The sequence below is a fragment of the Alosa sapidissima genome, chromosome 21 (assembly GCF_018492685.1).
Source record: "Alosa sapidissima isolate fAloSap1 chromosome 21, fAloSap1.pri, whole genome shotgun sequence".
Lineage (NCBI taxonomy): Eukaryota > Metazoa > Chordata > Actinopteri > Clupeiformes > Clupeidae > Alosa > Alosa sapidissima.
This window is the reverse complement of record NC_055977.1, coordinates 13,170,875-13,185,469: the sequence shown is the minus strand read 5'-3', so window position 1 is coordinate 13,185,469 and position 14,595 is coordinate 13,170,875. Positions and strand designations below refer to the sequence as shown.

General features: G+C 42.4%; 1 protein-coding gene across 6 annotated transcripts in view; it reads right to left on the bottom strand.

Moving 5' to 3' along the window:
* myo1g (myosin IG) overlaps positions 1 to 14,412 on the bottom strand; it is a 64,026-nt gene extending 49,614 nt beyond the window's left edge. Inside the window, exons 1-11 of one of the 6 annotated variants that reach the window (XM_042076272.1) lie at positions 14,324 to 14,400; positions 14,021 to 14,085; positions 13,661 to 13,861; positions 13,383 to 13,474; positions 9,238 to 13,238; positions 6,841 to 7,049; positions 5,104 to 5,197; positions 4,273 to 4,438; positions 2,493 to 2,546; positions 1,542 to 1,640; positions 111 to 224 (exon numbers count right to left, since the gene is read on the bottom strand). In XM_042076272.1, coding sequence (XP_041932206.1) covers positions 111 to 224; positions 1,542 to 1,640; positions 2,493 to 2,546; positions 4,273 to 4,438; positions 5,104 to 5,197; positions 6,841 to 7,049; positions 9,238 to 9,332 — 831 coding nt within the window. In that variant the 5' untranslated portion in view covers positions 9,333 to 13,238; positions 13,383 to 13,474; positions 13,661 to 13,861; positions 14,021 to 14,085; positions 14,324 to 14,400. The other 5 variants (XM_042076275.1, XM_042076269.1, XM_042076271.1 and 2 more) reach the window with 5 other exon arrangements.
* Positions 14,413 to 14,595: the final 183 nt, after the last annotated feature.

Genomic DNA, 14,595 nt, shown 5'->3' with positions numbered 1-14,595 from the left:
TTTCCCCACATTCGTAGGTTAAAAAAATCTTAATTACCGCTTCCTATTATCAGAACTTCTGCAGGCTACTTCCCTATTTGTTGAATTTTGAAATAAAACAAATGACCAACCAGCAGGAGGATAGTCCCAATGATCTTGTAGATGGAGTCGATCTCATCTTGAGTGAAGCCGATCACTTTGAGCGCGCTCAATACAGCCTTGTGACATGAGCCATCATTGGACCCCTTACAGAAAAAAAGGTAGAGTGAATAAAGTCTATTACAAAGCACACATCTGTTGGTTTGTCTCTACCACTTTAAAGAGACGTTATGGAGTTTTGATCTACTACAAGCAAGCTAGCCAGCTAGAAGTCAACAGGCTAGCTTTGCAAACACACAGTTGGCACAGATAACAACCATATTTGTGCTGTGCTGTGCTGTAAAAGCTGCTCTTACATTTTTTAAAGGTTTCAGGGACAGCTCTCAAAATACTGAAAAGCATGTGCTGTTAGTGGGTAAGACAGCAGGGATGGGCAAAAATACATCTATTTTGTATTTTCAAATAAAATATCAAATACCCTAATTTTAAGTGTATCAAAATAAACTACAAAGTACAGAACCCTTGCCATGTATCAAAATAAAATACTATATTTTTAAACTAAAAATACTATACAGGGAGCATGAAATTAACTTCAACCCAATAAAATTCAAATGACAAAATACTATTTTGTATATGAAAAACATATTTTAAATACATCTATCATAAATACTGCCCATCCCTGGTAAGACAGGTGTGTTTATCTATCTGACAATGTTATACAAAAATAGCTACAAACAAAAACATTTTGGGACATACTATAGAAGTACTATCTGGAGGGCAAGGACATTATAGAGATATTACAGAATACTGTAATATTAACTACTACTATAGAACTATACTATACTATACTATTATATAAATCTTATAGTATAGTTTTTCAAAGAAATAAAGAAAGTAGCACTATTCAGACTGACCATGGTTAACGCAATGCGAGACAAGCAAGACGGTTAAATGCCACTATTGTCAGCACATTAAATGACCATGTGGCTCAGAGGCCAGATTTGTTCCTGGTAACTTTCAGTTCAAGAGTTTGCTAAAGCATGTATAGCTCAGAGAAAATTAGTTACCTCCAATGTAAAGTCAACTTGAATGAAAAAGAAAAAGAACTCTACTAAATATGCACATCATTAAAACCCTTTCGACAGCTACCATCTGCTTGGTGCCAAACTGGTAATGACTATCGTACATCATCATCATTCAGCACTTCAAACAGCAGGATCTTTCAGTAATTAACATGAATAACTGCAGGACCTGTAACTACAGTTGATTTATCTTTAAAGCTACAGTGTGTAATTTTTTTGTTGCCCCAACAAAATCCAGGTCTGACAAAATGGCGTTACTGTGAAAGAACAGTGAAAAATATCATTATCATCGTCTTGGTTCTTTGCCATCAGGTTTTTATGTATTTTCGTACACAGAAAACAATACAACGGAATGTGAGAATGAACAGAAGAGTAACTCACAGTAACCACAGCAGCTCCCTCTTTGGTGTAGACATAGACCTCTGGCTCTTTCTTAAGGTGCAGTTTCCTCAGCGTCTCAGGAGTGCCTCCACGCAATAACTGGGGACAAGAGAAGAGAGGAGAGTAATTTTCTAGTTACAGTATACACAGGAGAAGAGGTTACAATCTCATGCTATTGACTTGGGACTTCCCACGGCAACAAAACCTCTCACTATCACATAGAAGTACTCATATCTACCAACCGAGCCTAACAGGGTTCACTGCAACCATGATCCTGTTACTGAACAACAATTACTAATCTAATTAATCAATAACAACAATAACAACAACAGCAGAAGCAACAACACCAACAATAAGAATAAGAAAAGTGACATGTCACTGAACTTGGGCCACAGGTTTGAGATAAGGTATATTTATTACAGCTGTCAAAATGAATTATTTGCATATAAAAAAATATATAATTAACGCTAACTAATTACAGGCAACTCTGATTGAGCAGTTATAGTGCATAAGAAATATGCCTTTCAAACTAACAGTCAGTGACCTTAATGTTTTTATTTAAATAATTTAATTAATCTGTTAGCTTGTTCTGTGTGGAATCTGTGTTCAAAGTAACATTACATTACAAACATTACAATTAAACAGTAGCATTTTAATTTCTTGTTGACTTCACAATAATTCCATTACATTATATTTCACTATTTCATTACTAAAAGCTACATTATAAAGAAGATATTAATCACATTTAATCATAGCAAAAGTATGTGACTAATTAGTAATTATTTTATTGTTTGACAGCCTATATATTTATATGGAAAATATGCAATTGTGGAAAATAATATACAGATTCATGTTGATTTGAAGATGCTACCAAAGAAGAGAGATTTTTGTCATAAGCTGCATGACCGGCATGGTCTTCTAAATTCTACTCACTACTCTACCTCTACTCACCTGATAGAAAGAGTGGAAGTTTCTTTCGCCTGCTTGCTGTTGCACAACCCTTGACTGAAAAAAGAGAGGAGAGTGAGAGACCAACTTCATGCACCATCATTCACAGATATATGTGCAAAAGTTTACATTTACATTTAGTCATTTAGCTGACTATTTTATCCAAACTGACTTACATATGCCAATTACCTTGCAAGGGCCATTGTCCCTGGAGCAACACAGGGTTAAGGGTTGGGGGCAGCCGTGGCCTACTGGTTAGCGCTTCGGACTCGTAACTGGAGGGTTGCCGGTTCGAACCCCGACCAGTAGGCACGGCTGAAGTGCCCTTGAGCAAGGCACCTAACCCCTCACTGCTCCCCGAGCACCGCTGTTGTTGCAGGCAGCTCACTGTGCCGGGATTAGTGTGTGCTTCACCTCACTGTGTGTTCACTGTGTGCTGAGTGTGTTTCACTAATTCATGGATTGGGATAAATGCAGAGACCAAATTTCCCTCACGGGATCAAAAGAGTATATATACTTATACTTAAGTGCCTTGCTCAAGGCAGGAGGGCAAGGAAACGGTGCAAGCCAGGTATTGAACCCACAACTTTTCAGGCTATTGCAATGCTAGCCCAGCTCCTTACCCACTACACTACCACCACCACAGGTGAAAAAATCTAGCAGTCCCCAGCATAAAGGAACGCCTGTCAGTCTGGTAAATTGACAATCTAGGTTTCTCGTGGCATATCATAGCATCTAAAACAGGTATGTTAACAAAACATGTACCGTCAGATTTCTCTGTTTTTATCTTTACTCCCTTGCTCTAAACTACATGAATTAAAGGAGTGCATCTCTGCCTGTGTTTGGCTACACATACTGTACACTAGAATTACTGTTGAAAACTATACCAAATAGCTGAGCTACGTCCATAGAAATGGTGTTTTTTTTTGCTTTGCTGCTGCATCTACAAACAAAAGTAAAGTAAGCTGAAGTCAAGAATTACAACTTGATATGCAATGAACATAAATGTGTGAGAAAACAAATGTGCCAATGGGAAAAAAATGGCTTTCTCAGAACGTTGTGTTCTTGTGTGTGATTTAATCATTAACGACTGCAGGGACGAGAGGAGCAGGGCGAAGAGATGAGGATCACAGTTCTATTTCAGGACCCAAAGTCTCACCTCTCTGTCTCCGCACCTCCATCATGGTGTGTCAAAGTCTACTAAGTCTAAAAACAACTTCTGAAACTAAAAAGCTAGCTTTTCTTTTTTTTCAAACATGCTCAGTGAAATTCATTGCAGAAAGTGGATGCACTTAATACATTGAGATCACAAGTGTGTTTGTGTGTGAAAGAATGGATATGACAAAAATGTGAGAAAGAAATGTGTATGTGTGTGTGTGTGTGTGTGTGTGTGTGTGTGTGTGTGTGTGTGTGTGTGTGTGTGTGTGTGTTGTATGTGTGTCAGCATTTTGTTGATGCATTAGTACTTTTCTTGGCACACACCGCGCTCTCCCGATTGTTCTCTTGTTTCTTTGCTTGTGGGTGTGTGATCCAGGGAACTCATAGAAAATAACAAATGGTTGCACTCCAAAAATCTTTTCTTGCTTTATAATCTGAAACACACTGACGAAGGCCATCAGGCCGAAACATTTGTGAATTATCCACTGTTGCTAAAAAATGGATTAAAAAGCAAGAAAAGATTTTTGGAGTGCGACCATTTGTTATTTTCGTTGATGCATTAGTAAACTTCAATGGAAGAGTGCAGAATCTGCGCATAAGAGTCGTGATTTACAGATTTTCTGACCTTCTCTAGCAGGTAGTTGTTGATATGACCTCCTGTAGGATCTCCATTGAAGTTGAAGTTGATGTCCATGTACTTTCCAAAGCGGCTGGAGTTGTCATTGCGGTTGGTCTTGGCATTACCAAAGGCCTCCAGAACGCAGTTAGACTTCAGGAGAACGTTCTTCACACTAATATACAGAACAGAGAGAAACGTGAGAAACATGATGAAACACTCAGTTCCCTTATAATGTCTAGGTAATAAGAGAGCCGCTTCCCACTTCTGATGATACCTGATACCTAGCGTGTCTCATCAATGTTCAACCCAGCGCTCTTTATAGGAAACAAACACAGTATATATCCTGGTTTGGCCATTGATGTTGCCTGATGCTTCATGTATTGTGTATAAGTCACTGAAAGAGATGTCCTCCTCTTCTCCTCACGCCTTAAAGCACTAGCTCACCAAACAAGGCAGTTGCCTGGCAGCCATAGGATTCCAGATTTCACGTTGAAGTGTTCCTGAGCAAACCACTGATCTTCTAATTGTCATCAGTAAGCATTGCAAGTTGATACATTGTATGCCTACCTTTACTGTGTGTGTGTGTGTGTGTGTGTGTGTGTTCTACTTCATGTAGAGCATGGGGTTACTGTAATGGGCCTTAATTGAGCTTGTCTGCTCTTCCTCTCGCTGTCTCCGTCTCCCTCTCTCTATCTCTGTCTCCCACCCTCTCCCACCCTCTCTCTCCCTCTCTCTCCCTCTCTCTGTCTCCCACCCTCTCTCTCCCTCTCTCTCCCTCTCTCTCCCTCTTGTTAATGTGAAACTTTGTAAAGTGTGCCAGTAAATGAATGCACTCACCTCTCCACTTCCTCTCTCTGGGAGGGGTTAGTAATGGCAGCAATGTACTGCATGATGTATTTGCTCGCTTCAGTCTTGCCTGCTCCACTCTCACCTGAACGAATAAAGGATGAATGACATAGCTTTATGTTATGCAAAGAATAGCCATACTGTGCTAAAGAAGTACACTGTTTTGTAGTGCACACACACAGACACAAGGAGTACCTATATTGTAGTCTTGGTAATGCTAAGAATGAAAAGACCTCATGGTAATGCTAAAACCTCTTGTCGGGAATGCTGCAAAATTAAGAGGCTGAATAAACATCTAATCTCATCTACTGACACAGATAGCAGTGTCCCGTGCATGCGTTGATGATGAGAATTCCTTCCTGGATGCCAAGCTTTTTTTTTTTTTAAAGTATATTTTTTTGGCCTTTTTATGCCTTTAATGACAGGACAGTGAAGAATGACAGGAAGCAAGTGGGAGAGAGAGTCGGGGTGGGATCCGGAAAGGACCACGGGGCGGAAATCGAACCCGGGTCGCCGGTGTACGGTGCAGGTGCCCCAGCCAGTCGCGCCACGGCCGGGGCCATGCCAAGCTTTTTCAAGTGTGACAAGTGCACAAACTCCAGTGTGTTTAAGCGTACAAACTCCACCATGACTGAGTGACGTGTGGACGTATGTCTCCTGTGAAACCATCTTTAGCAGAGTCATACCTACAAATGAGACACGGCATGCCAACTGTGTATTGCACTGAATCAGTACTGACACAAATGCTTCAAAATAAATACACAAACAGCTGCACCTACTTCGGCAAACATCAAAAGGTTAAAAAGGCACCCGTGGGAAAAAGCTAGCACCACTAAAGTATGTAGCTAACCCTAAAATCCAGTGTCGGTGCAACAGGGAAAAATGACTCACCCTTGGACAACATATTGAGTATCGTGGTGTAGCAATACTTTGGACAAGAATTGCTGGCTTCTTGGTCATCTCTGTACACACGAAAAATTAACTCACCATTTATTTTAACAATATCATCGCACTATATCGTTGGTATGAAAGAATATATTTATTATTAATTTATCTGAAGTGGCGGAACTGCGTTCCTCCCCGTCCCCCCCTACTTTAACCCCTGATCTAATAAAGTGATAACTCCCCTCCAGCTCTTTGGTGATTGGTGATGGCAAAACAAATTTCAGCTCTGTTCCTGACTTTGCACATTGTTGCACACATGGAGCAGCTGGTGGGACTCGGTTTGTAGGACTGAGACTAAGGCTGACCACTGCACATCTATTATTAGAACAGGGAAGGAAACTGCAAAGTGCATGGATGCAGTGACGACCAGAATATCACTTTACGCAGGGGTTGAGGACTGAAACCACAATTAATAATATGCCTATTTGCGGCCATACCGTAGGCCTTTTAGAACGAGGGAGAGACATGATGTTTTGGTGTGTCACAGTGTGTGTGCCAGAGTGTTTAGGCTGCTGCCAGCATATCAAAAAACATCCAAGCCTACTAAAGGGTGTTTTAGAAGAAAGGGGACCCTCTTTGAAGAAGGACACTCACACATGAGTTCTTTGAGCTGTTATTGTTTTTTGTTGCTTCATGAAAGGCATGGAAGTAAAAAAAAACACCCACAGAAGAGAACCATCACCTCACTGCTTCTAGTACCACACAGCTGATCTGATGTGATCTTATCTAAGAGGAACAATAGCCCCCTCTCTAGAAATATAGCAAAGCCAGGCCAGCACTGACCTGATATAACGATGCAGGTGTCTTTGGCTCGCCTCTTCATGGCCTTGTAGGCAGCGTCGGCCACTGCGTACAGGTGCGGAGGGTTCTCATAGAGCTCACGGCCCCGGTATGCATCAATCACCTCCTTCCCATAGATGTCCATCTGTTTGTACGGGTTAACGGACACCACCACTTCCCCAATAAAGGTGTAGATGCGTCCTTTCTCGAACCTGAAAACAAACAAACAAAGGCCTTAAAGGTACTATTGAATTCTATTTAAAGTTTAAAGGATCCAAATGTGAACAAAAGTTTGTTTGCTGTTTGAGATCACCAGCCAATCAAATTGCACCCCTCCTGTCCTCCTCAAGCACCTAGTTTGTCAGGCAATGTGGGATATGCGTATGTCTCACTGCATTGTACTCTGTTTCCCACTGAATGAGAAAGTACTTCGCCCAAGCAGCACCTGAGCTTTTGTACACAAACTGGGCAGACAGTTCAATTAAAGGACAATGGCTTATAATCAAGGATTCCACCTTTTATTTCATCACCCTCAGCAAAGGGTGGCAGTTCATTTCAGTTCAGACTACTTTAACCAAGCAGGGCAATTTGCAGCTTAGCCAGTCACACACACACATACACATACACATAGACACGTGCAAACTTCAAACCCACAAGACATTGCACCAGAGACCACAGATTAGCAAGTCTGCAATACAACAAGCATCATGGATAAAAACAAATGATTGTAGCCTACAGGAACTATCACTGAACACACCCACCCACAAAAGCAGACATTACAAGGGGATTATGAAAAACAGCATGCTGAAAACAGTCCAGTGGACCTAGTGAGTGAAAATGAGCTGTAGGCCATTGTGTTGATGCGTCACCAAAATAATTATGAATCAAAGGTGCCCACGATTACATCTGTTGGGTTTTGAGATGCATTTTTAGTGACAACAAAGGCTTGTCACACCTTTGTAATTTTTCAGTCTCTCTCTCTCATTCTCTCTGTATGACTTGCACACACCCAGACATCGACAGGAAGTGATACAGAGGTGGGAAGTAAGAACAGGAAGTGTAACGTGTGTCTCAAGACAGTTCAGTTTCACAGAACGCGATAACATTTCACAAGCCTGTGCTAGCTTTGAGCTGGGAAAGAACAGAAGGGGTGACAAAAAAACACTGCCCACATGTTAATACAGGATAAATAACCTATATAGAGTGTTTGCATACAGCAGCACCTGCCCCCTGGTCCATGTCTTCAGACAGAGTATAGACACACTCTCATAACTCATTCATCTACATGCCTAATCTACCATCCATGTGCATTCTGATGTCAACATAGGCCTACTTTACATAATCCAACTCATGAAAGAATCCTCTATTCTTTTGTCAGCTCTAACTGATCAAGACACTTGTGTCTCGCTATCAAGTTTCCTTCATCACAAACAATGCAAATGGGACATCAGTGTTTCATATCATGATGTTAAAAAAAAAATCTTGGCTCGTAGTTTCAAAGTGTTAACAGAGCATGACATGTTGACTGAACAGGAGGGGGGGGGGATCTGAATTCAGCGAGGTTGTAAATAGAGCAAGTTGAAACGTGAAAATAGGTGGTATTTAGAACTGGTGAGTGCACATTGAAACCGACAACATGAGAACTGTGAGACGAGAGAGAAGAGTGAGAGACACAATGTGCTGTAAAGCACTCATAAATAGCCTGCAGTAGGGTCACCTGACTCACTTTCTGTCCCACAAAATTACATCGGTGTGAAAATCACCATGGTCTCAAATGGAACGAAATGAAAACTCAAAACTTTTCATCACTATCTTCCACCGAAACTGTAAAAACTGCCCCAAATGTGTTTACCTCCCCTCTAAGTGTTCCACACACATAATCTCATCCACTCAGAGTGCGAAATATGAGACGCCCAAACATTTACCACACAGGACAGAACTCAGACCAGAAATGAGTCATGCTTCCCCTCAAAGTGCTCACTAGCCTGCTTGAATTTGGTCTCATCTTCATTCACAGGGAGTGGCACAGGAAGGACAGATGCTGTCGGCTCAGCCTTTTGAGAGACTGCTTTTAAAAGCTTTTCAAATGTGTGGAACCAAAGAAAAAAAGAGGGAAAAAAAGGAACAAAATGCCTCCAGCTCCAAAACAGGATCCGAATAGTTCAGGACTGAGAACTGTGAGATACAGATAACGGTACGAGTAACAGCAAGCTCCTAATCTGGCACATTCAAAAGTCCCTCTGTCACAGTACGACAAATAGAACAGCCTCCTCTCCTGCCCCTTACTCTCCTCCCTACCACCACCCCCCCTCCCTTGAATGATCCATTCCCTGAGGGGGGTGAAAAGAGAAGGGGGAGGGGGGGGGGGCTGAAACGTCCTCCTCTTCTTCCCCGACTCACCTCAGCCTCAGGTTCTCCATGAACTGCTCCATGGTGACCTCGTCCAGGAGCACAAAGTCCGACTTGCCAAATTCGAAGCCCTCCAGCTCCGCCATGGTGGTGGTTGCTGTCTACAGTCTCTCGCTGGCGGGAAGAGATAGACAGAGAGAGAGAGAGAGAGAGAAGGGAAGGAGAGAGAGGCTGTGTGGGGTGGTAGACACACAGACGCGAGCACACACACACACACACACAGAGAGAGAGGAAGAGAGAAGTGCATCTAAACCGGCAGGGCCCAAACACTCAGGCAGGGCAGGCAGAGTGCGTGTGTGTGAGTGCCGGTAGGCGTGGCTTAGCTGTGGCTGTTTCTCTGGAGCCGAGGCCTAAGCCTGAAGTACAGTCACAGGGCTGCGGTCAACAAGCCACAACACGTCATCCAACATGTGTGTCTGTGAGCAGGCAAGAGACTATATATACGCCCGAGGCATGAAAATAGCTCTGTCTTCCGAAAACGCTTGAAGCCATTCTGCTTCTCAGCCTTCCTCTTCTTGCCTCAGCCTTCCATCTTTACGTGAGCAATCGTCATGACAAAAGAGATGCTGCTAAAAAAGAGCAAAACACTTTTTCTTTTCTTTCCCCCTTCTTTCGCTCTTTCCTCTCTCTCTCTCTCTCTCTCTCTCTCTCTCTCTCTCTAGTCTTTAGCCCACCTCTCTCCTCCAAAGTCTTGACTGCTCAACGGGGCTCAAGACAGACAGCGACGCACTGGTTTCCCCCTGGGGAACCCAGAGAGGATTCTTATCTCCTGGGAAGGACCCTGGCATTTCCTGGTCAGTCAGCAGCGATCGGACAGTTATGGCAGAGCCAAACGTGGCATAGACCTCTCTGCCCTATGTCGTCATCGACCAACCAAGAGCTTGTGGTGTGTGAGAGAGCTGTACCAGCGTGGAGAGGAGCCAAACTCTGCCATGTAGGGGGAGACAGAAAGACCCAAGCAAAAAATGATCACTATCAGATTATTACCAAGTGGGCTGGTATTTAATTACAGAAACAAACAGTAAACAGTAAACAGTGCATTCCTCTCTGTTGACGTCACATAATTCTCACACAGAGACAGTGGATGGCCAAACCAACACCCAGCCAGGTCACTCATGTCCAGATCTTACTGAAGAGAAGAAAGCTGTGGCTTTGGGGGCTTGAGAATAATTTTGGCAACAGGATATGGTCACAGTTGTGACCCTGACACAACACAGTGGTATTTCACAACAAACAGCTGCTAAGCAATGAAGAAGCAACATAGTGTATCTGTTCAAAGCTGTCTAGAAATGTAAAGATGTATTTCAATGCAGTTATGATGCCGGCTGTCAGCTTCATAATTTATAAGTAGCTTGTGGTGAACATAAGGCTTTACCCACTGCAGCTTCAACATTTATTTGTCTGTATTTGAACAAAATATTTAAGCCCTCTGCTGAACCTGTTTTAGTCTTTTGGATGAAGCAGATAGTAACGTGGGCACGTACAGACAGGTCATGATTGCCCAAGTTAAACAGCCTATCTGTGCCATTGTGCATGCATACAAAAAGGGTTTTCCATTTATGATGAAATGGCACTGTAGTATTCCTACTTCTTTGGGTAGACTTTAACTATCTGAGGCTTGTTCTGAACAAAATAAAGGAATGTTCATTCCAATATAAATTTCTATACATGCCCTCAAAACGTTAAAATGGTGGTTCAATATCACAATATCTATAGCACTGGTCATGTCTAAAGGCTACAGTGCATGGACTCTGTACACAATCTATTGTAGACTACTGTATGTATTGCCTCTGCACAGGCTATTAACTCCTGTGTCCTCCAGTCCTTTACCATATAAGACCAGCTTTCTCCAGCAAAGAGGAGCCTGATTTTGAAACTACCAGACCAGCTCACTTCCTGCTCATTTTCAGGACCAATGGGGAGGACTTCCTCAATTTTCACCACAGTTTCTGTTGCCATGGCACTGACAAACACTGACACGGGAGGACCTGGTTACAGAAAACTAAACTTAAATAGGCAGTTAGACCCAGAAATTATCCAAAGAACATCCAAAGGTGGCAAAAATATGAACTATATGCAATGAGGCTTTAATTCTCTATGTTTAATGTCAATACAAATAATTTTCTCCAAATGCAATTCAGATCAAACATTGCAAGCAAGACTCTTTCAGAAGTATTATGCTATTTATCACTTTTTCAGAAAAGAAAAAAAAAAACACTTTTTAAATCAGACATCCAAAAAGTCTATACAGGCCATACAAAGCACCTTCAGTCAAAACAGACAAGCCTTCCATAATCCATAATAAATTAATAAATAATCAAAATAGATATTACCTCCATGATTTGACCCTATGCCCCTATTAAAGAGGTGCAAATTGAAAAAACCCAGAAATGAGATCCAATCCAGTGTGCATATTTTATGTGATTAATTTATACAGGCAAAATTAATAGGCAATGTATTCAACCTGACAATGGCATTTAATAGTAATTATGAAAACTACTTATGTCTATATGACTTAATCTGGTATGAGCGACATGTTATTTGTCATTAATGTAAAGTCATAATTACAAGCTGTTACTAGTAGCTTGTCAAATTTTGTAGTGCGAAACAGAAGTTAGACTGAGAATCTGAGACTATTTTTGCTTGGTAAATTTGCTTTTAAGTGACGCTGCATTTCTTTCTAAAAAATGTAGTGGTTTCTTCATTAATGGTAATTGTCGCCCTCTAGAGGGCGTAATAGGCTCCTGTTGTGCATTGGGAACAGGCCTCTGGGCCACTGTCCTCTCTCTGCTCTCTGAGCTGGTTCTACTGTGTGACCTTGCCATGGCCGCTTCTTCATGGTGCTTACTGTCCTGGTAATGTGACGGAGAATAGGTCTGAGGCCCAGCAGAGTCCAGCCTTGTTCTACTGTCCTGGTCATACCTTAACTTCTGCTGTTTGGGCAAGGATGAACTACGCCGAGTTCTTGGCCCTCGTTCAGTGTCTCGGCCTGTACGTCCAGACGCTGGTAAGCCTACAGGTTCTCCTAAAACTCGCTGCTTCATCTCATAGCTCTCTGAGGAAGATCCGATGATTACGATTGACTTCTCCGTTTGTCTGACTATCACTTTTAATATATCTTTATATTTCTGGATCTGTTTGGCAATTTGTGATCTCATCGGATGACTGAGTCCAGACAAAGGTATCTCTTGGGTGCATAATGACAAGGAAACGCTCTCGAATAGACCACCCAGCTCCTGCTTGGCTCTCTCACACTCTCTACCCTTCAGAGTAAGGTTTTTTACCTCTGAATTCCCATCTGTTCTACATTCTATGGCATATTTTTTAAGTATGGTGTCTGCATAGTCTTTTCTGAAGCTCCAGGTATAGCAAAACACATCTGTATCCACCACAAGGGTGGTCTCCCTTGTTGACGATGTCTCCCGCTGCAGTGGTGGTTTGGTTGTCAAATTGTCGCTTGGAAAGATGGGTAAGCTTTGAGGAGCTCCCGAATCCTGCAGAAAATAGCTTGGGTTTCGAGAAGACCTCCCATCCCGCGAGAGATAATATGACGAAAGCGACTGCTCTGAGTTAGAGGAAGAGCTATCTAACCCTGTCGGGCTCCTGCTAACTGACAAGCTACTTGGGCTCAGATAGTCCTGTGAGCTGTTAAACGGCCGCTCACTCATGTAACCATGTGACCCGTTCAAGTGGGGCAGCGTTCTGGATGAGTGTTCGGGGAGCGCACCTGAGACGATGCCATCTAAGGGCGACAAAGGACGGTCTCCATTGGCGTGATGCCCAGTGTGGTGCCTGAGCGGCTCCTGCAGCTGTTTCTGGAGCTGGGCACGGACCGCACGCAGGCTCAGGAAAGTCCCCTCCAGCAGCACCGTTTTGCCGGGACTGGAGCTGGCCTGAGTCACCTTAAAGTTGTGCTTCTTCAGGAGATGATGGACTTCACTCTGGTCAGGGAACATGGACAGGTCCAACATGGCCTGAACAGGTAGGTCCACCTATAACGATAAACCAGTGGACACTCAATTCTGGTTTTATGCCCATATTCAAGTTATGAGGATCACTTACTACTGTCATTTTAGGGAGACTATTTTTTACATAAACAGCTACCTCTGAAGAGGAATGTATTTAGGTTTCTTTACCTCAGACCGGTCTATAATCTTAACCTTCAGGGGAAACTGCTCAGATAGGCCCATGTCCAAGGTCTGCTTCAAATGTGCAACCTGGGCCGCCACTGTGAAAACATAGGCCTACATTAAGGTTTAGGTCAGTTTCAGATACACTGCTTCAACAAATCTGAAGCAAATGTAATGTTGGCTAGAGCCTATGCTTTAGTCTGAAAGTGAGAAAGGATGTTGCTCTCACTCAGTTATTAAATTAGGCATTAAAATCAGTACATGAAACCCAAATAGGAATTTACCTTCACCGAGCTCGAATACGACAAAGGCTTGCCCTTTTGTGGAGGTGGGATAAATTACTTTCAGAACCTCCCCGCCCCCATGTCTCGGTCGTAAAAAGTGGATTGTGAGCTTGTCCACAATCCGGTCGGGGGGAAGGCTATCAGGCACTCCACAAACTTCAATGGTTGTTCCTTCCATGCTGCGTTCAGTAGCCTAGCCTACTATTAAAAATAGATCACAGCAATGTTATTTTTAAATGCAGCGAGTCCAGTCTGCATTCATTAGCCAGCAGTAAGGACAACACATAGCCTACCCGACATGCAAACAAATCCCAGTTTGGGGATATAAAACGTATTGAGAAATATTGGCAAATCACTTACCATTACCCCTGTCGATTTATGGCTTGACAATGGATAGTGGATAGTCATATAATTTCAGAGCGAATCTAGAGTTTGTGTAAAAGTTCATACTTTTAGCCTGTTACTAAGTATGCTGTTAACGTTAGCTATCAAACTTAGGTAAACATTAGCCAACAGTGTACGTTTGCGGCAGAAATCGTTATTTACAAAACAGTTATGATATTACAACGCATCTAATTGTAACGTTCTTATTCGAATCAGGATAGGCTACTATAAAGTTTGCTTAATCTGTGGTGCCTATGTGGAAGAATAAAAATATCTCACCGTTTCATCACATGCTGGAAAATCCTGCAAGGCAAGTCGAAGAAATCGAAAGTAAAACACTGTCTCAGGAGGGGCGTGTCAAACGTATCGCCAACAGACGTTGGGAGACTGGTGGAGGGCTAAAACTTGATTATATTACCATAACACGTCATGGGAATCTACCGCACAGCTGCTTAAACTTAAATAGGATAAGGCCATTTCACAAGTTTTACACCGTAATATTTTTTAAAACCAGTGCTTGGTATGCCACCTGATATTCATTTACATTTTCA